This window comes from Telmatherina bonti (genome assembly GCF_933228915.1).
Source record: "Telmatherina bonti genome assembly, chromosome: 20".
Lineage (NCBI taxonomy): Eukaryota > Metazoa > Chordata > Actinopteri > Atheriniformes > Telmatherinidae > Telmatherina > Telmatherina bonti.
Window position 1 is genome coordinate 8038514 of NC_136618.1, and position 23631 is coordinate 8062144.

The 23631-nt window shown below is 42.4% G+C and overlaps 1 protein-coding gene across 3 annotated transcripts in view; it reads right to left on the reverse strand.

Moving 5' to 3' along the window:
- The window catches only part of LOC306770797 (receptor-type tyrosine-protein phosphatase mu-like), a 190215-nt gene that overhangs the window by 56807 nt on the left and 109777 nt on the right, over nt 1–23631 (reverse strand). The window contains exons 16-20 of one of the 3 annotated variants that reach the window (XM_079259752.1): nt 23350–23444; nt 21566–21602; nt 13740–13814; nt 5755–5887; nt 477–509 (exon numbers count right to left, since the gene is read on the reverse strand). In XM_079259752.1, coding sequence (XP_079115878.1) covers nt 477–509; nt 5755–5887; nt 13740–13814; nt 21566–21602; nt 23350–23444 — 373 coding nt within the window. The remainder of the gene's footprint in view (nt 1–476; nt 510–5754; nt 5888–13739; nt 13815–21565; nt 21603–23349; nt 23445–23631) is intronic. The other 2 variants (XM_079259750.1, XM_079259751.1) reach the window with 2 other exon arrangements.

The window sequence follows — 23631 nt, forward strand, 5'->3', positions numbered from 1 at the left end:
GGTTTTTAGCTTCGACAGAATGACGCTGCTAAACTGCAGATGTTCCAACGTTTAAATGATGTTTTGGGGATTTTTAAGTGTCCAAAGTGAATCGGTGAAGATAAAAATAAGAAAATTATGGTTAAAAATAAACAGTGTCAGGTCAGAATGAACTCCAGAGAACTGTTCACACCAAACCACATCTCCCAAAAATCAGATCAGAACTAAAGACAGGAAACATGGAGGACACACAGATGCACAGCAGCCAATGAGGGAGCCAGGTTACAGTGCAGGTGAGGATGGGGGAGGGGTTAGTTTACTGCAACTTGGCTCGCATCAGGAAGCCGATTCAGTGTTTAAAAGGTCAGAGGTTGAAGATGAAAGCTGTGGGCTCACAGGTGGATGGTTTGGATCAGGATCAGATCAAGCAGGCAGGACACAATCAGGCTGTCAGGTGAGTTGTTAGGGTGGGGTCACAGCTCAAACAGGTTACTTACAGGTAGTAAGTGTAGGAGTGATAATTTCTTCGTCTGAGTGGTGGGGGCGGAGCGGAGGGAGAGATGAAATGGAGGGAAAGAAAAACAGAAAACAGAAAAAAGGAAAAAACAACAGATTAATGTCTTGGAAAGAAAACAACAGATGAGTTAAATCATTTTGTGTAGAAGCGGTGGAGGAGAGCGGTGATTGGCTGGTTCAGGTGTCAGTCAGAGGAGGCGAGACTTCTGATTGGTTAAAAGGTGAACGTGTGAAATGAACATGACAGTGAAGTTTACCATCATCATCATCATCATCATCATCATCACAGTTGGAAAAATGAACTGACAACACCTTTCTAATCATCGTCATGATTTTCATCATCATCCCCATCGTCCCATCATCATAATCATCTTCTTCTTCCTCACCCCTTCTTCCTCTTTATCACAATAATCATTCTCAACACCTTCATCATTACATCATCATCATCCTTGCCACCCTTTCATCATCTTCATCACTCCAATCACCATCATTATCCTCATTTATAATCACCATGTGATTAAAATGTATTAAATCATCGTCATCTTCCTCCTTACACTTCCTCATCATCCCCAACCTTTCCTTCCTGGCCACCCCATTACCATCATCATCTTCATCATGCCCATAACCATCATCATCTTCATCATGCCCATAACCATCATCATCTTCATCACCCCATCACCATCTTCATCATGCCCATCACCATCATCATCTTCATCATGCCCATAACCATCATCATCTTCATCACCCCATCACCATCTTCATCATGCCCATCACCATCATCATCTTCATCATGCCCATCACCATCATCATCTTCACCATGCCCATCACCTTCACCATCATAATCTTCATCATCCCCATCACCTTCATCATGCCCATCACCATCATCATCTTCATTATCCCCATCACCTTCACAATCTTCATCCTGTCCATCACCCTCATCATGCCCATCACCATGATCACCTTCATCATGCCCATCAGCATCATTTTCTTCATCATGCCCATCACAATCATCTTCATCATGCCTATCACCTTCATCATACCCATCACCCTCATCATCTTCATCGTGCCCATCACCATCATCGTCTTCATCATGCCCATCACCATCATCACATTCATCATGCCCATCACCTTCATCATCTTCATCGTGCCCATCACCATCATCGTCTTCATCATGCCATCACCATCATCACATTCATCATGCCCATCACCTTCATCATCTTCATCATGCCCATCACCATCATAATCTTCATCATCCCCATCACCTTCATCATACCCAACACCATCATCATCTTCATCATGCCATCACCATCATCATCTTCATCACACCCATCACCATCACAATCCTCGTCACCATCATCATCCTCATCACTACATCATCAATATCCTCCCCCCCTTATCATTGTCACCACCATGAACAACCCCATCTCTCTCACCTTCATCTTCCCATCATCATCATCATCATCATCATCACTAATCATCAACAACTTCATCAACCTTGATCATTCTCATCATCACCCCATCATCATCCTCAACCCATCACCATGTGAAACACAGCTGTCTTCATTGCTCTTCCTCCCCCCAGCAGATCAGCATCAGTCAGGTCTGACAGGTAAGTGAACACAGGTGTGTTGACGCTGGTCACATGATCATCCCAAACATCACATGCCATCATCATTCTACAGATATCATTCCCGTCAGCGATCAGTCTCTGCAGAGAGGACGTCTCATTTGGTTCCGCCCGAGACCCGACCCGGAGGGACCTGTCTGGGTCATCCGGGTCAAACGAACCAGGAAGAACTGGACTTCTGATCCTAACGCAGTCTTCGCTTGTCGTGGTACAAATGAGGACAGGATGTAATTCATGTCCTGACTGGCGGAGTCTTCTCACCCTGCAGCTTCCTGATGTAATGAGTCTGACCTCCGCTTGGTCACGGAGTGGAAATCAAACGCACCCCGTCAACATTAAACACCTCATTAGAGGCGGAACAAGCGCCTCTCGTTTCTCGCTCTCTCTAATATCGGTAAGAGAGATCAGAGCTTGATCGAGCCGACAGATGAGCCAGACTCAAACTCACCACATTGTAACCCCCCCTCCCCCCACTCCGAACACCCCCCCCCCCCCCCCAACACACACACTTTATAAAGATGTGTGTTTCTGTTGCCTGGAGCCATTCAGCTCGAGGCGACTGAGAGAAGAAGAATAAAACCCCCTTTCATCTAAATTTCTCTCTTATCTCCAAACACTGAAGCTTTTCTGTGTGTGTGTGTGTGTGTGTGTGTGTGTGTGTGCTGTGTATATATTAGGGTATGTGTGTCCCAGTGGGGTTGTGTGTTTGATGTTGGAGACTAAAGTCAGTGCAGATACAGTTTAATGGTGATTAGAGCAATCTGCCCCATTCTCCATCCTCCTCTTCCTCTCTGTCGCCGCTACGAGGACACAATGATGTTTTTGATGCCTCCTCGTCCGGCTGCACTCGACATCGACATAAAACTAAATAACACCGGTCTTGACCTTTGAAGAGCCTTTTATCACCATCTTCATCGTTTAATCGGCATGTTTTAGTTTAATGTTCATGCTGCCGTACGCAGCAGCGCCCCCTGCTGTCTAGAGGTTTCTACGTCAACGACGCTTTTCACGAACAAACACCGCTCAGTTTGAAACTGATTGGTTAATTGATTTTCTCATAAATAATTATAAGTTAGTTTCAGGCAGCAGATATCTGCTTTGCGTGAGCCTGTCAGGGGACTAAAGATGGAAATTAGCTTCGCTATTATGTTACATATTTATGATCTATGTTCATTAATACTGTTTGTGCATTTTTAACTCTCTGTGATCAATGGACACACAAGCACGTTAGGGGTGTAGAAATAGATCAAGCTACATTGAAATATTGATCATGTGGTCAATGAGCCAATGAATCCCCCCAAATAAAATCACTAATAAAAACAATCCATACAATAACTACTTATTAAACATGCTTTTATTTTGAAATAAGTTGTATTTTGAGTTTCCCTGCACATTCATTCCCACTTATTACCAATCTGTCTGTTAAAAGAACAGATTTGTTTCTTATTTATATTGATTATTACATGAGCTCACGAATAAAAATATTTAATGACATTCTAATTGCTTTTGGTAATTTTCAGATGAACGGAAATAACTCTGGACAATCAGTGGATCTTACATTGAATCAAAACGAAATTGTATCATGACTGAATTTGAGGTATCAGCAAATATCCAACCGGTAAGCTTTAAATTAATTTAATATGGCGTAGTGATCAAACTGGCAATTTACAGCCCTGTGGCACGTCCAAACTGATATGATATACGAAGATGAAGCCACATAGTGTCCATTTTCATCTTTGTCATTAGGGGTGGGAAAATATAATCGAAAAATTGACAATTTTAGAATATATTTTTTTTGTTAAAAAATTGATTTAAAAAAAAAAAAAATCCATTATTAATTTTTTGTCATTTTTATTGTTTTTATTGATCTTTTTACTTGTCTTCATGGGCATTATAGCAGCAGAACGATGGTCTGCCTACTGTGTTGTTTTTTCCTCATTGAAATCAAGAAAAATGACCAGCAAAAAAAAAGTTTTGAACAGTTTTTTTTGTTGTTTTTAGTTTACAAAAATCAGCTGCATAGAAGATTTGTGAGAATCACAATTTAAATCAAATCGGCACCCAAAGAATTGGATCGAATCGGGCCAAAAACATATCGACACAGCCCTAATTGTCATTGTGGACTTTACACTATGAACCAGTTTTAAATTGTGTTGATGAGACCAGTAAAACCAGTTATGATAAGTAATTGACTTTTTTCATGTTTGGTAAAGAAAGAACCCATAAAAACGTCTATTTCTATAAAAACACAATTCTTTTCTGTTGGTGGAAAAACGTACATCAACCAATCAAAAAACCGATATGACAACAAGCTACATTTAAACCAAAATCTACCAACAGCAACCTGAAGTGCTGCCACCTGGTGGACAGGAGGACTAACACACAGAAAATGTCTAGCTTGCAATGTTCTCTCTGTCTTTTCGTGGACATGAATTGTTATTTTGAAGTGAAACTAAAAATTTGTGGCATCATATAGTAATCTTTTTTTTAAGTAATTTCTATTTAACCAGGAAAATAATCCATTGAGATGGAAAATCTCTTACAAGGAATAACAAGTGGTGACAAATGAGTGTTTTGCTTATAGTTGTCCAAAAAAGCCTTGAGATATTCCTGTAAGAAGTTGTATAAAATGCAGTTGTTAAATAAGTTAGTTTTTAAAATCAGGAATTTATATTTGCGTATTTGCATTTAAAGTTATTAAAATGGTTTTTTCAACCTGTTGTGATTTTTACACCAAAGGAAAACAAAACTTTTTCCAACTTGGAACTTGTTTTTTTTGTCTTTGCCTTAACAAAAAACCCTGATCACCTTCAGTCCTGCAGTTAACTTATTAGAAAGTGCAGATCTGAAACTCTTTCCTAGTTTCTGTTTGACAATAACAGACAGACGTGAGAATTCCTGGTCCAGAAAATAAAAGTCCTGTCTGGCAGCTGTTCCGGCCAGTCACCAAATAAGCTGAATTCAATGAGCAGAGTTTATTTGTCAGGTAAACGAGCCTGTTAGTGAAAACACCTGTTCTAAATGTACAGGTAGATCCAAAAACATGGCAAGACTTTTACTTTCTGGACCAGGAATTGCCACCTCTGACGACAGACCATGTAAAATAAGAGATATGAGGATTTAAATGCGACAGCACAAGAGTATTTACTGTGTCCGAGCATAGAAGTGGGGATAGAATTTTTTTTAACTTTGATTTAATGATTTCTGTGAATTTTTGAGCCCAAATTGTAAAAAAAAGTAGGCTAAAGTTTTGAGATAATTGAGGTGAAGTCATTCTAAGAAAAACATACCAACATGGAGACAAATCTGTTGTAGAAATGGTAACTACTGGAACACAGAGAGTTTGGTGCGCATTATTTGTTTGTTTTCATTAGCCAAGTTTGTGTACTTTGCTTTGTTTTCTTTTTTTTATTTCTTCCCTCTTTGTTTATCTGTTTTTGTCGTTGTGGTGTTTTTCAGTATGTGATCTGTACAGATCAATAAAGTGATCTGAAACAGTCAAACATGGACATTTGTATACAGCATATGAAAGCAAAAAGGTATTTAAAGAACAAAAAGGGCTGGAGGGTTAAACTCACACCAGTACTGACAACAAACAGCTGTTTACTTTGTGTTGTTTTTCATTTTCTTACCGCTTTTTCATCAGAAGGATCACTCCGAGGAAGATGATGATGAAGAGCAAGATGCCAGCGATGGAGCCTGCGATCTTTACGGTGTGATCGGACTGTTTCTCCTGTTCTGGTTCTGGTTTCCTGGTTGCGGCTCCTAGAACCATTAAATAGTGTTTAGAACCTTCGAGTTAACACACACACACACACACACCAACACACACACCAACACACACACACACACGTAGTAGAAAACCAGGTTACAGGCCAGAACCAGTTCATGTGTTCTGCTTAGGTTTATTTACGTTATTTGAAGGTTTCTATGGCAACTACTACTTCCATTTGTTTATGACACGGTAAAAAACAATGACATGGAAACAGTGGAGGGTCCAACGTAACCCAGTGAAACCAGTTAGTGACACCAGTTAGTGAAGCAGGTGTGTTGAGCTCCAGCTGTTCTGACTGAGACAGACCACAGAGACACTAAGGGAGATGAAGATGAGCACAGTCCTCCTCCTCTGACTGTATAATGTGATGGGATGTCAGTCCCATGAAAAACCCATTACCCCGCTGTGTGTGTTTGTGTGCGTGTGCATCCAGGTGTAATATCCTTCCAGGTGACTCTGTAGATGAGAAACGTTCAGGACACGACGTCGCCGTCGAGTGCTGTAATGTGTCATTTTAGACCTACTCCACTTTTCCAATCAGAAGCTGACAACAGCCATCAGTCACACAGCGTGTGTGTCTGCCTGCGCTTGTGGGGACCCGATTTATTTCCCACGCTTGTGGGGACATTTCTACATTGTAGGGACGTGTCTACAAGGAGGACATATTTAGACACTGAGGGGACATTTCCATAATGTAGGGACGTGTCTACAAGAAGGACATATTTAGACACTGTGGGGACATTGCTATAATGTAGGGACGTGTCTACAAGGACATATTTAGACACTGTGGGGACATTTCTACATTGTAGGGACGTGTCTACAAGAAGGACATATTTAGACATTGTGGGGACATTGCTATAATGTAGGGACGTGTCTACAAGGACATATTTAGACACTGTGGGGACATTTCTACATTGTAGGGACGTGTCTACAAGAAGGACATATTTAGACACTGTGGGGACATTGCTATAATGTAGGGACGTGTCTACAAGGACATATTTAGACACTGTGGGGACATTTCTACATTGTAGGGACGTGTCTACAAGAAGGACATATTTAGACACTGTGGGGACATTTCTACATTGTAGGGAGGTGTCTACAAGAAGGACATATTTAGACACTGTGGGGACATTGCTATAATGTAGGGACGTGTCTACAAGGACATATTTAGACACTGTGGGGACATTTCTACATTGTAGGGAGGTGTCTACAAGAAGGACATATTTAGACATTGTGGGGACATTGCTATAATGTAGGGACGTGTCTACAAGAAGGACATATTTAGACATTGTGGGGACATTGCTATAATGTAGGGACGTGTCTACAAGGACATATTTAGACACTGTGGGGACATTTCTACATTGTAGGGAGGTGTCTACAAGAAGGACATATTTAGACACTGTGGGGACATTGCTATAATGTAGGGACGTGTCTACAAGGACATATTTAGACACTGTGGGGACATTTCTACATTGTAGGGAGGTGTCTACAAGAAGGACATATTTAGACACTGTGGGGACATTTCTATAATGTAGGGACGTGTCTACAAGGACATATTTAGACACTGTGGGGACATTTCTACATTGTAGGGACGTGTCTACAAGAAGGACATATTTAGACACTGTGGGGACATTGCTATAATGTAGGGACGTGTCTACAAGGACATATTTAGACACTGTGGGGACATTGCTATAATGTAGGGAGGTGTCTACAAGAAGGACATATTTAGACACTGTGGGGACATTGCTATAATGTAGGGACGTGTCTACAAGGACATATTTAGACACTGTGGGGACATTTCTACATTGTAGGGACGTGTCTACAAGAAGGACATATTTAGACACTGTGGGGACACTGCTATAATGTAGGGAGGTGTCTACAAGAAGGACATATTTAGACACTGTGGGGACATTGCTATAATGTAGGGACGTGTCTACAAGGAGGACATATTTAGACACTGTGGGGACATTTCTATAATGTAGGGACATGTCTACAAGAAGGACATATTTAGACACTGTGGGGACATTTCTACATTGTAGGGACGTGTCTACAAGGAGGACACGTGAGGGAGGACATATTTTGACACTGTGGGGACATTTCTACATTGTAGGGACGTGTCTACAAGAAGGACATATTTAGACACTGTGGGGACATTGCTATAATGTAGGGAGGTGTCTACAAGAAGGACATATTTAGACACTGTGGGGACATTGCTATAATGTAGGGACGTGTCTACAAGGAAATATTTAGACACTGTGGGGACATTTCTAAATTGTAGGGAGGTGTCTACAAGAAGGACATATTTAGACACTGTGGGGACATTGCTATAATGTAGGGACGTGTCTACAAGGACATATTTAGACACTGTGGGGACATTTCTAAATTGTAGGGAGGTGTCTACAAGAAGGACATATTTAGACACTGTGGGGACATTGCTATAATGTAGGGACGTGTCTACAAGGACATATTTAGACACTGTGGGGACATTTCTACATTGTAGGGAGGTGTCTACAAGAAGGACATATTTAGACACTGTGGGGACATTGCTATAATGTAGGGACGTGTCTACAAGAAGGACATATTTAGACACTGTGGGGACATTTCTATAATGTAGGGACGTGTCTACAAGGAGGACATATTTAGACACTGTGGGGACATTTCTACATTGTAGGGACGTGTCTACAAGGAGGACATATTTAGACACTGTGGGGACATTTCTACATTGTAGGGACGTGTCTACAAGGAGGACATATTTAGACACTGTGGGGACATTTCTACATTGTAGGGACGTGTCTACAAGAAGGACATATTTAGACACTGTGGGGATATTTCTATAATGTAGGGACGTGTCTACAAGAAGGACATATTTAGACACTGTGGGGATATTTCTATAATGTAGGGACGTGTCTACAAGGAGGACATATTTAGACACTGTGGGGACATTTCTACATTGTAGGGACGTGTCTACAAGGAGGACATATTTAGACACTGTGGGGACATTTCTATAATGTAGGGACGTGTCTACAAGGAGGACATATTTAGACACTGTGGGGACATTTCTACATTGCAGGGACGTGTCTACAAGGAGGACATATTTAGACACTGTGGGGATATTTCTATAATGTAGGGACGTGTCTACAAGGAGGACATATTTAGACACTGTGGGGACATTTCTACATTGTAGGGACGTGTCTACAAGGAGGACATATTTAGACACTGTGGGGACATTTCTATAATGTAGGGACGTGTCTACAAGGAGGACATATTTAGACACTGTGGGGACATTTCTACATTGTAGGGACGTGTCTACAAGGAGGACATATTTAGACACTGTGGGGACATTTCTACATTGTAGGGACGTGTCTACAAGGAGGACATATTTAGACACTGTGGGGACATTTCTATAATGTAGGGACGTGTCTACAAGAAGGACATATTTAGACACTGTGGGGACATTTCTATAATGTAGGGACGTGTCTACAAGGAGGACATATTTAGACACTGTGGGGACATTTCTACATTGCAGGGACGTGTCTACAAGGAGGACATATTTAGACACTGTGGGGACATTTCTACATTGTAGGGACGTGTCTACAAGGAGGACATATTTAGACACTGTGGGGACATTTCTACATTGTAGGGACGTGTCTACAAGGAGGACATATTTAGACACTGTGGGGATATTTCTATAATGTAGGGACGTGTCTACAAGAAGGACATATTTAGACACTGTGGGGACATTTCTATAATGTAGGGACGTGTCTACAAGGACATATTTAGACACTGTGGGGACATTTCTACATTGTAGGGAGGTGTCTACAAGGAGGACATATTTAGACACTGTGGGGACATTTCTACATTGTAGGGACGTGTCTACAAGGAGGACATATTTAGACACTGTGGGGACATTTCTATAATGTAGGGACGTGTCTACAAGAAGGACATATTTAGACACTGTGGGGACATTTCTATAATGTAGGGACGTGTCTACAAGGAGGACATATTTAGACACTGTGGGGACATTTCTACATTGTAGGGACGTGTCTACAAGAAGGACATATTTAGACACTGTGGGGACATTTCTACATTGTAGGGACGTGTCTACAAGGAGGACATATTTAGACACTGTGGGGACATTTCTACATTGTAGGGACGTGTCTACAAGGAGGACATATTTAGACACTGTGGGGACATTTCTATAATGTAGGGACGTGTCTACAAGAAGGACATATTTAGACACTGTGGGGACATTTCTATAATGTAGGGACGTGTCTACAAGGAGGACATATTTAGACACTGTGGGGACATTTCTGTATGAAAGAGACAACTTAATACTGTGAGGACATTTTCAAAAGGGAAACTTCCTACATTTTCTAGATTCAGATTTAGATATTTTTTTATTTCACACAGAATAACAATTTAATCAACAGATTAAAAAAGTAGCAATTATTCTAGAGTCCTAAAAGGAGCAGATGAAACAGTGCTTACGTATTCCTGCCCCCCTTTACAATTATCTTTTCTTTCTACCTACCTTCCTTCCTTCTTTTCTTCTACACTTAGAGGATGTTTTTATTGTCAGATTGTCGAGACATTTTCGCATTATGGAGACATTTCAAGAAACATTTTTATGCTGTAGGAACATTTCTACTCTTCAACATTTCCAAAATACAGGGACACATATATTTTTAAGACATTTCTAAGCTGTAGGGACATTTCTGCAGGGTTGGAACATCGTATGAAGGGTTTTCTACTTTATGAAGCCATTGTCACAGGTGATATTTCCATATTAAGACATTTCTACACTAAATGGACATGTTTACATTGTATAGACATTTGTAATCTATGGGGACATTTCTACAATGTAGGAGGGACATTTAACTTTATCAAGACTTTTACTATGGGGAGTTTTTTCTTCTATTACTCGGTAACATTTTTAAAATATGGAGGCATTTCTACACTGTGGTGACACTTTAACTTTTAGACAACATTTTTACTGTGACATTTTTTATACCAAAAAAATTCAAATGCATGAAAACTTTCCTGCATTTTGAGGATATTTCTGAATTATAGGGACATTTTCTTGAAACTCATAGAGGGAACGTCTCTGTCCTGTGAAGACATTTCTTCTCTGTAATCTCTTTTTACATTATAACTCAGAGAACATTTCTACAGAATGGGGACATTTCTGCAAAGTGGGGACATTGTGGTTTTCAAATATGCGTAGAGTAACTGGTACCAACACCAATAGTTAACCCTGGCTGGTTTTTTAATCCTCACCTCGACAGAAACCAGCCGGAACAGTATGTGTCGGCTGTGACCAGTAGCTACAGAACCAGTTCAGAACCCAGTGTAACCAGTTGTGCTGCAACAAAGCGCTTTGTGAAACACTGAATCACTTTACTTTTTCAGTTTTCATTTAGTCTCTTCAAGGTCAGACAAGCTCGACTATCAGCCGCCTGAATCTGTGTTTCATCACACACACACAGCATCACCCCCTCGGAGGCAGAGAGCTGCTGTTTTCAGTTTAAAGGCTATCAAAACACTTTGAAGACAGAATTTATCCGTGTGAGTGTGTGTTTTGGTGTGTGTTTCAGTGTGTGTGTGTGTTTTGGTGTGTGTTTCAGTATGAGTGTGTGTTTTGGTGTGTGTTTCAGTGTGAGTGTGTGTTTTGGTGTGTGTTTCAGTGTGTGTGCGTCACAGCAGGCCATAGACAAGCTGTTTTTATGTGAGAGTGAAGCTGTTTTGTGCTTCGGGGCTTCAGCCAGTCACGCTGAGTGGGAGGTGTGTGTATTAGTGTGAGGATGTGTGTGTTGCTATGCGTAAAGCGAACAATTGCTGGTGTGTGTGTGTGTGTGTGTGCTTTGTGCACAGTCGGTGGAAAGTTTCCACCTTCAGGCTGGTAAATATTTAAATGTAATTTTGTGGAAGCTTATGTGTTTGTGTGTCCACCTGTTCGGCTGCAGCCAACACACACACACACACACACACACACACACACACACACACACAGAGGATGAAAACTGATGGTTCGATATGACATCGTTCAGCTCAGGAAGCTTAAGGTTTGCTAAAATGCGATGGATGTTGGCCAGCTGCTGGGATTCATCACTATGAAACCAAATTATTGTCGGAAAACAATAATTTTATTGTTACGTGGCGACACGCGTGTCAGTTGCAGATGATGATGCTGCCCCCTGTGGTCATCTGTGGAACTGCAGCGCAACGTTTGAAGAAAATAAAACTTTTAACATGATAAACCTGGTGTCTGTGAACGCCACATGGAGCTGCGTTCACTGCCACTCTGTGAAAATGTGTTTGTGAAAATAGAATTACATAAAACAAGTCAAATCAGATAAACCAGGTAGCAGAGACGTGATGAGAAGGTGGATAAACATCAGAAGAATCAGGAAGGCTTGATGGAAGAGAAACAACAAAAAGAAAAGCAGGAAAAAAAAACACGCAAGACGAAGTTAACGTAACATACTCAAGGCAACATCTTCTCCCCAACATATGATCATATTTATAGGAATTTATTAAACAACTTCTACCACTTCCAGTTCATTGAGCGACTCGGGTGGATTTATGAGTCACCATACTGAAGAAGGCGAGTTTTAACCTTTAAAACTTATCAAATTGTGCTTTTATGTTTAAATATTTGGTTATGAAGATTAGAAACTAACCAAGACTGGATTTTAGCATCTGATCCTGCAGAGTGACCAGAAACATGAAGGATGCTTCAGAATTTAGATGCGAATATTTAATTTTACCTCCTCCACAATGTTCTGCCTTAACACAAAACATATCATTTGAAAATATTTTCCATTTTTAAATGACAGTTTCCTGTATCTCATAGCAACTTGGTGACTATATTTGTACTTGACAGGCAGCCGGACGAGAGTTTAAGGATCCCGAGGCGTTCCCAGGCCAGCCGAGAGATATAATCCCTCCAGCGTGTCCTGGGTCTTCCCCGGGGTCTCCTCCCAGAGGGACGTGCCTGGAACACCTCACCAGGGAGGTCCAGGAGGCATCCTGACCAGATGCCCTAGCCACCTCAACTGGTTCCTCTCGTTGCGGAGGAGCAGCGGCTCTACTCTGATCTCCTCCAGGATGACCGAGCTCCTCACCCTATCTCTAAGGGAGAGCCCGGCCACCCTGCGGAGGAAACTCATTTCAGCCGCCTGTATACGAGATCTCCTTCTTTCGACCCACAGCTCATGACCATAGGTGAGGGTAGGAACGTAGATCGACTGGTAAATCGAGAGCTTCGCCTTCTGGCTCAGCTCCTTCTTCACCACGACAGACCGGCGCAGAGCCCGCATTACTGCAGACGCCGCACCGATCCGTCTGGTCATTTCTGCACAATTTACATTTATCTTCCACCTGCCATGATGTCTGAATAGTTAAGTTCTGAGGATGCTTCCTTCATTGTCTCCTTTAGGAAATACCGAAGCATCCTTCATGGAGAAAGGAGATATGTTTTTTCCCATAATTTCCTGTGGCTGCAGCTTGTTATTTATCACTCTTCTCTTCTGAATTTTGAAACAACAAAGTGTCTGAACATGTTAATTAAGCTTCTGTTATGTGAATGCGTCAGACACGCTGAGATTTAACGATTTGTGTGATTTGGATTAGCAGAACACACACACACACACACACAGAAACTTATACAGAAGATCTAGATTTGTTAGAAGTGTTGCTGCACAGTGTGTGTGTAGTTTCCTCTGTGACAAACTGTGTGTTTTTCTACATCACAAACCAGAAAACACACAAACAAACTGTAACACACATCAAGCCAACATCGGACGTCCACACACAGACGTGACACAGGTGTTTTCCTCTGACCTGTTAGCTGCTTGTCGCCAGCTGCCGGGGCGATGCGAATGTACGGCGTGGTGAGCTGGGTGACGATTATCGCGGCTGTTCGTCCAGGAAGGCATGCAGAGACAGACGAACAGACAGACAGGGGGAGAGAGAGAGAGAGACAGGCTGTAGCAGAGGTATTAGTGACATGCAGCGTCCTGCTCTCCTGGACACTCAGATCCACCTTCACTGACCACTTATGTTAAACAGCTGCTGTGAGACAAACAGTCATCATAAACCTCTGATATGCGTTACCTCATCAGCTTCATTTCAGACCTGCAGCACAAATATTGAACCAGCCAGTCACGTGGCAGCATGTAGTCATGTAGACATGACGAAGACGACTTACTGAGGTTCAAACTGAGCATCAGAATGAGGAAGAAAGAAAATTTACACAGCTTTGAAAGTAACATGTTGGTGGTCTGAGTATTTACTGGGATTTTCACACACAACCCTCTCCAGGGTTTCCAGAAAAGGTCTGAAGAAGAGAAAATATCCAGATGTCAGAGGAGAATGGACAGACTGGTTGTAAATGGAAAGGCAAGACGAAGTCCATTAAGCGCTGGTTTCAACCAAGATATGCAGAATATCATCTCTGAAGAGACAACTAGTCCATCCCTTTCTGAGCACAGTGTAGCATCTTCTGATGGAATCTTCCAGCAGGATGATGCACCATGTCACAAAGCTCACATCATCTCCACCATGACGATGAGTTCACTGTCCTCCAACGGCTCCACAGTCACCAGATCTACATCCAGCAGAGCAGCTTTGGGATGAGGTGGAACGGGAGGTTCTCATCATGATGAGGTGGAACGGGAGATTCTCATGGTGATGAGGTGGAACGGGAGATTCTCATGGTGATGAGGTGGAACGGGAGATTCTCATGGTGATGAGGTGGAATGGGAGATTCTCATCATGATGAGGTGGAACGGGAGATTCTCATGGTGATGAGGTGGAACGGGAGATTCTCATGGTGATGAGGTGGAATGGGAGATTCTCATGGTGATGAGGTGGAATGGGAGATTCTCATCATGATGAGGTGGAACGGGAGATTCTCATGGTGATGAGGTGGAACGGGAGATTCTCATGGTGATGAGGTGGAACGGGAGATTCTCATGGTGATGAGGTGGAACGGGAGATTCTCATGGTGATGAGGTGGAATGGGAGATTCTCATGGTGATGAGGTGGAACGGGAGATTCTCATCATGATGAGGTGGAATGGGAGATTTTCATGGTGATGAGGTGGAACGGGAGATTCTCATGGTGATGAGGTGGAACGGGAGATTCTCATGGTGATGAGGTGGAACGGGAGATTCTCATGGTGATGAGGTGGAACGGGAGATTCTCATGGTGATGAGGTGGAATGGGAGATTCTCATGGTGATGAGGTGGAACGGGAGATTCTCATCATGATGAGGTGGAACGGGAGATTCTCATGGTGATGAGGTGGAACGGGAGATTCTCATCGTGATGAGGTGGAACGGGAGATTCTCATGGTGATGAGGTGGAACGGGAGATTCTCATGGTGATGAGGTGGAACGGGAGATTCTCATGGTGATGAGGTGGAACGGGAGATTCTCATCATGATGAGGTGGAACGGGAGATTCTCATCATGATGAGGTGGAACGGGAGATTCTCATAGTGATGAGGTGGAACGGGAGATTCTCATGGTGATGAGGTGGAACGGGAGATTCTCATCATGATGAGGTGGAACGGGAGATTCTCATCATGATGAGGTGGAACGGGAGATTCTCATGGTGATGAGGCGGAACGAGAGATTCTCATCGTGATGAGGTGGAATGGGAGATTCTCATGGTGATGAGGTGGAACGGGAGATTCTCATGGTGATGAGGTGGAACGGGAGATTCTCATGGTGATGAGGTGGAATGGGAGATTCTCATCATGATGAGGTGGAACGGGAGATTCTCATGGTGATGAGGTGGAACGGGAGATTCTCATGGTGATGAGGTGGAACGGGAGATTCTCATGGTGATGAGGTGGAACGGGAGATTCTCATGGTGATGAGGTGGAACGGGAGATTCTCATGGTGATGAGGTGGAACGGGAGATTCTCATCATGATGAGGTGGAATGGGAGATTTTCATGGTGATGAGGTGGAACGGGAGATTCTCATGGTGATGAGGTGGAACGGGAGATTCTCATGGTGATGAGGTGGAACGGGAGATTCTCATGGTGATGAGGTGGAATGGGAGATTCTCATGGTGATGAGGTGGAACGGGAGATTCTCATCATGATGAGGCGGAACGGGAGATTCTCATGGTGATGAGGTGGAACGGGAGATTCTCATCATGATGAGGTGGAACGGGAGATTCTCATGGTGATGAGGTGGAACGGGAGATTCTCATCATGATGAGGTGGAACGGGAGATTCTCATCATGATGAGGTGGAACGGGAGATTCTCATCATGATGAGGTGGAACGGGAGATTCTCATGGTGATGAGGCGGAACGAGAGATTCTCATGGTGATGAGGTGGAACGGGAGATTCTCATGGTGATGAGGCGGAACGAGAGATTCTCATGGTGATGAGGTGGAACGGGAGATTCTCATGGTGATGAGGTGGAACGGGAGATTCTCATGGTGATGAGGTGGAACGGGAGATTCTCATCATGATGAGGTGGAACGGGAGATTCTCATCATGATGAGGTGGAACGGGAGATTCTCATGGTGATGAGGCGGAACGAGAGATTCTCATGGTGATGAGGTGGAACGGGAGATTCTCATGGTGATCAGGCGGAACGGGAGATTCTCATGGTGATGAGGCGGAACGGGAGATTCTCATGGTGATGAAGCAGAACGGGAGATTCTCATGGTGATGAGGTGGAACGGGAGATTCTCATGGTGATGAGGTGGAACGGGAGATTCTCATGGTGATGAGGCGGAACGGGAGATTCTCATGGTGATGAGGCGGAACGGGAGATTCTCATGGTGATGAGGTGGAACGGGAGATTCTCATGGTGATGAGGTGGAACGGGAGATTCTCATCATGATGAGGTGGAACGGGAGATTCTCATCATGATGAGGTGGAACGGGAGATTCTCATCATGATGAGGTGGAACGGGAGATTCTCATGGTGATGAGGTGGAACGGGAGATTCTCATGGTGATGAGGTGGAACGGGAGATTCTCATGGTGATGAGGTGGAACGGGAGATTCTCATGGTGATGCTTCATGTCAATGTGGAGTAAAATCTCAGAGGAATCTTTCCAACACCTTGTCTGATCAATCACACCAGTAATTAAAGCAGTTCTGTGGGAAACATGGGGTTCTAAGCGGTTCTAACCAGAAAGGTGGATCCTGATGTTTAGAGTGTTCTGCAGGTCTGAAATGAAGCTGCTGAAAAACCTGAAATATTTAGGATTCATACTTTTTGTTTCGTCCAAACTTCTTCTGAATGAAAGAAGTTTCTCAAAACTTTTTACATCATGAACTTTCTGCCTGCATGTCATATAAAATTTACTATGAATTAATGTATTACATACCATTATTACTGTAACTGAAATCCTTTCTTACATTAATAAAATTCAGGTTTTTAGCTATTTTAGCTCACCCACGTGTCTTATTTGCTTTTTAAAATCTATATTCAGTCCAATTTTGCAGGTGACTTCATTCTAGATGTACTCTGCATGTTGTTTTTCTCTCTTTCTTTCAGCTCAGTCTGTCCACCAACACGGTGGTCAGTTTCCAGGTTCATGTTTGTTACAGGAGAGCAGAACGCCACTCAGGTCAACAGGAAGTCATTTAGTTCATGAAACACACCTGAAAAAGAAGCTCATTAATCAGCCAATCAATGGTCAGACATTAGTAATCAATCAAGCAGCAGAAGTAAAGAGAAGTCGTGTCCATTCGTCTGTCCACAGAAAGACAGACGGCAGCAAGCTGGAAGTTATTCCTCAGATTATATCGCTGAAGGTTAATCTGATCATGTTGCATTCGCTGTCACGTTGGATTTCTCACACATGTTGTTTCTTTGAACATAACCTGTAGGTTTTGACAGATTTGTATCTTCCAGGTGATGATATGTTTATTTACACCTGAACATGAATTCATCTGATGCAGTTTCAGGCTTCATGTGTCAGTAAACATGTCTGAACTGTTTCATCTTCCATGTGAAGCAGCTCATCTGTTTAAATTAAACATCTGTTTACCGTCAAAACTTCATTAGTTTTACATTTCTGGAGTAAATGTACATCATTATGTCAAAACAAGCTCTGAAATGGTGTAAAATGTTGATAAAAAAAAACTAGGAAAATGATTTATAAATCTCATCCAGCCATATTTTATCCCCAGTAGAAGATAAACATATCAGATCATGAAACTGAGACATTTTAACAATTCATTGAAAATATGAGCCAATTATAAATCTGATGGTGGATCCATAACATTTATCAGATTATTTTCCTGTGTGTTTTTGTCCCTTATATCTAAAAACACCAGGTGTTTTTTTTTTAAAGGAATAAAATCAATGTGTAGGCCTGAATGTTTGTGTTTTCTTGGTGTCAAACTGTCCAGTTAACATTCAGCTGACGTGCATCTCTCCTTTACATTCACATCAGGCTGCTCACTGACCATGGGAGAGGGGGGTTGACCCCATGGGAGAGGGGGGGTTGGCTGCTGCCGTGTGACTGACAGGTGCTGGGGGACCAACAGAACCAATCAGCATCTGGTGTCGTTAGCCACCAGAACCGAGCTCCAATAAAAGCGGATTAAAGCCAGTGTGTGTGTGTGTGTGTGATAATCCTAGATGTTCACCAGGGGACGTAACTGTGTTTTTAGCTTGTTTAGCTGTTGTGTTACTGCTCTCTGAATGCCCACTCAGTCCCAGTCATTAGCCTTAGTGTAGCATGTGCACAACACAAAGCTGAAGTTGTGTGTTTAATGTAGGGTGTGTGTGTGTGTGTGTGTGTGTGTGTGTGTGTGTGTGTGTGTGTGTGTGTGTGTAGGACATTTCCTCCTGTTACTGATGGACAGTTGCACAAAGTGAGGGACAGGTGTTGGCGATGAGCAGCCATCTGTGAGCCATTACACTTCTGGATGGGACCAGAGTGCTAACCATTAGCTTAGCGCAGCAGCAGCTAGCTGCCATCTGTGTGTCATTGTACTGAACGGCCTGCCAGTCGCCTCGCCAGCTCGCAGCTAAAATACCAGTTAAGTCCACATCAGACGAGATCAGAGCCCGGTCCAATCAGAGCTGCCAAATATCCCCAAAACAATGGAGCTGTTCGTGATGTCATAAACTAATCTGAAGATTTATGATGTCATTGCTTTGCGTTAGCATCGTGCTTCATGCCAGGCCGCTACATCTGTTAGCTTCCTGAACTCACATTAATGTCGTATTTACAGATGAATTACCAATAAAAATGCTGCCATTCTCATATTTTTCTGGTTCTGTTCTCATCTGCAGATTCCTGCCATCTTCTGTCTCACGTTAGCGAGTAAAAAAAAACTACCATAAACAAGTTAAAGATAAAATTTATGCTACTATCTCATTACATGTGCACCTGTGACCAGCTCAGATAAACAAGCGCAGCACTGAGTATGTACTGTCTTCCTGTTACGTGTTATATTGATTTTAAAATATTCAGCTCAGATTTAAAAGATTTAAACATACATCTCAGGTACGTTTCCTGCAGATGGAGTTCTGCTAACCTCCACCTCATGTAGTTTTCTGCCCATATTTTCACTTATCTTAGATTTCTCCTGAAAACTTTCTTCTTTAGGAAAGCCTTTGTTCCAGGGCGAGGAACTGAGGGGGGGCAGGGTTTTAACTTTCTCCAATTCAAGCTGAGTACAAGAACCAACTTCTAGGAGTTGGTATATTTGTTACTGGTTGCTTTTAACCCTTATTGCTGAAAAGGTTTGCACACTGTGTAACATGTAAATAAAAAACTGAATATAATAATTCATAAATCTCATCAACTGATCTTTTATTATTTCTATCAGATGATGATCCTGTGAAATATTATTTCAGTGACATATCTGTAAAAACGCTGGAACGTGGTGATGCTACACTAGGGCTGCTTGATTATGACAAAAATAATAATCACACTTATTTTGACTAAAATTGAGATCTCGATTATTTAACACGATTATCCAGTATTTTTAAACAACGCTGCGCGTCGTGGTGTTCTGGACTCCGTGTCGTGCATTATAACCGTCTAATGCACGGTTCAGAGTTGTTTAATCCTCTTTTACCGCTTATATAGGAACTATTTTATGTTGGCCTGGATGTACGTTTTATACCAAACAACCGCTGTCTGGCTGCAGCGCGTTTCTCTCATTCACCTGTTAAAAGACGGCTGATCTGAACCAGCTGGTTAACGCGTTGCTATGGTAACGCCCCGTAACGGAGGGATACTACAGTGTTTAACTCTCCGAACTATGTATAGGAAAATAATGCAGCCAGTTGTCACTGACAATGGTATAAACTATGTTTAGGTGAACATCCACAACCTACTGCAGTTATTCTACATGGACCTGCAGCCGGAGCCGACTGAGACTGGCCGCCTGGGAGTGCTTTAGGACGGGAGAGGCTCCCGCTGCTCCTTCCTTACAGTAACTGCAGAACAATATGTGCCTTCAAGTCAGTCGCCAAAACACCAGAAAAGTCTCTAATAACTCCAGTAAAAGCTGCTAGATTTGTCGCTTTTAACAATAAAAGTCTCCAGATTTAGCGAGAAAGTCGCCAAGTTGGCAACAGTGTCTGAATGAAAGCAAAGCGGCTGTGGGAGGAGTTTACAGCACAGCGCTGCAACGCCAGAGACGCTCGATTAGCAGCTGAAGACAGCAGGAGAGGAAACTGCAGAGAGAAAAATAATCACATCCTTTTATTTTTATGATCGCTGAAAACCCAGATTGTAATCGCCCAGACCTATGCTACACAATGTTCAACAGTGATGATTAGCATTGTGTAGCATCTCTTCTTCTTTTAATATCTTTCTGTAAACATCTGGGAAGGGAGAACACAAGTTGCTGGAGATTTAGTCAGTTCAGCAGACCAGTTCTCCTGTTCCACCATCAGGATGTGGTCCAGCATGGTGGAAGGTCTTCCCTGAAAGAGACGTTGTCTGGATGGGAGCAGATGTTTCAGCATTGATGGAGCTTCCCAGATGTGGAAGCTGCCCACGCCATCGGCACTAATGCAACCCCATCCCATCAGAGATGCAGGCTGATAACAAGCTGGATGCTCCCTCTCCTCTTTAGTCTGCAGGACACGCCGTCCATGCTGTCCACAAACTATTCCACATCTTCATCCAGGTAGTAGAGAATCATGTTTGCTTTTAATGCAGTGATACCTGAAGGCCCCAAGATCAGCAGCATCCAGTCTGACATTCAGCTTTGACCCATGGCTCCTTCTGATTCTCTCCATCTTTTATGATATCATTCAGTGTAGATGGTGGGATCCTCAAAGGCTTCATAATTCCGAGTTAATGAACATATTTCTGACATTGTTTCATAGTTTTTAGAGGCTGTTAGATAGCTGAAGACTCCTTTTACACCCAGTCATGTTACTGACCTGCTGCTAATTAGCATAATTAGCTGTCAAATTGAAAAGAAAATTTATAATATTTGCAAATCATTGCCTCCTTTTTTTTAATTTTTTTTTTTTTTTACTAACATTTTACACCATGTCCCAACTTTAATGGAGCTAGGGTTGGAAAAAGTTGTTAATTAGGGATCTGAAGTTTGCACCACTGGATCCAACCAGCTAACGATGCTAACGGCTAACTGGGAAAACAGTAAAAAAAAAGAAATGAAAAACAACCTTTAAAGGTCTGAAGAAAAATCTTACCTTTAGTAGCGACTCGAACACAGTCGATCTTTGTTTCCTGTTAGAAAGGAAAGAAAATTAGTTTCATGTCAACAAAACTGCGACATATAAGTGGACACACACACATAAACACACACTCATTGTAAACAGAGCAGACAGAAGGCAAATGGCTGTGGATCACTGCCTATGCTGGCATTTACCAACACAAACACACACACACACACACACACACACACACACACACACACACACACACACACACACACAGGTTTTCTGAGAGGCAACAGAACATCTTGCATCTTTCTGCTTTTAACAAACAAGCGACAAATTAACCACAAGAGCTCATGAATATTCATGCTCACACACACACAGAGCGGCGTGCCTCTGTGGTGTGGCGACAGTAAAAAGCACTACTGTCGCTGCATTATTCAACACACACACCAATTAAACCTCCCGGCATCAATAATTAACACACAACACGCTACGATATGAGAGTATGTGTAAAACTGAACAATTATCTTTTTATTACACACATATGTGAGAAAACACACACACATATCCACACACAGCCCCCCTGCAGCCTGTTAGTGTCGCTGGTCAGGCTGCTGTAACTATCTGTACTACCATTAAATTGCTGTGTGTGTGACCTGTCTGTCTCGGTTTCTGGGTTTTATGACAGAACAGAGGGAATAAGCTGCAGCAGAGAACAGAACAGTGTGAAATCTTTGTCAGAAAGTGTGTATTAGTTGGTCACAGTGAAGCTCGGTGTTCCTGTGTTTCTCTGCACTGCAGCTTCCAGAAGACACAAAAGCTCACAAAACCAGTGGAGTCAATTCGCATAAAAAAATCAAATTTCATCTGGTTGGAGCAGAACACATGGCCATCATGTCTGCTGTCCATCCAGGAGACACCTCCACACAGAATTTAGACAATGATCCTGCTTTTGTGCACATCGAAGCAAACAGCAGAGTATGACTGAACGAAACAGACTGAAGGGAATCCGTCAAACACACGATGTGCTGCAGAGCATCAAAACGAGCTCCAGTAGGATCCATTTAGAGGCAACAGTTGCATCATTTTCAGGATTTAACACAAAATGATGAATATTTCTGAGGTGACTGTGGGTCGTATATCTCTGGTCATCGTTTTATAGACGGCCTGGGACTCAGACTCAAGTCGCATTTCTAGTGACTTCAGACTTAACTTGGACTTCATGACTTTCTCTTCAGTTGTGTTTACATAACAGTTTTCTGCTAAATAACAGCAATATTTCTAAAATTTTGATAAAGTATAATTTTAATTTGCAGGTGTTTCCACTGAACTCATATAATCTTGTCTGTAGCTAAACCCACCTACCTGGCAACCCTATGCCTGGTTGCCAGGTAGCGTTGTTTTAGGGTTTTCCACTTCTAGCAGAGGATTTGTGTTTCACTGATGTTTGCTATGAAAGAAGGAGGTTATTTTTTTATCTTTAATTATTTTTAAAAAGATTTTGTCTCCTATTCTGTCCAGGTGCAGGTATTTTGTGGTTTCAGCTACATGGACCCTAAATGGAGCTGCATGAGCCCCATAAGGGATGTAAGTGGGTTGAGTTAGCATGGGAAGACCATGTGGGCCCAAAGTTGGCCCTCAGCTGAAACTGACTTATTGTTTATACTGATTTCTAGGAAGAGAATCACATCATAATGAGACTTTGTCCTGTAGAGGGACAACATGTTGAACATTAACTCTGCTGCAGTTACACTGACGATATAGAAGAAAATGGTGATTCATGTCAGATGTTACCTGGAAACAGGTGAACTCACCCCATTAGCAGTGCTGACAGCCTGATAATAGATCCCATAACTCTTATGTGGCAGCAGGGGAGCGTTCCAGTAACCGTTGTAGGTCCTGTTGTCACCTGCACAACCACACAAGTAAACAGGTTAACTAGCTGCCAGGTACGGCAGACTAACTGGATGACCAAACAGTAAAGTCAACAAGTATGAAAGAGCAACTAAACCAGTCCCTGAAAGAGCAACTAAACCAGTCCTGCCCAGTACCACAACTTCAACAGCTGTTTGTTTAAAACAGAAAATAATCTCTTA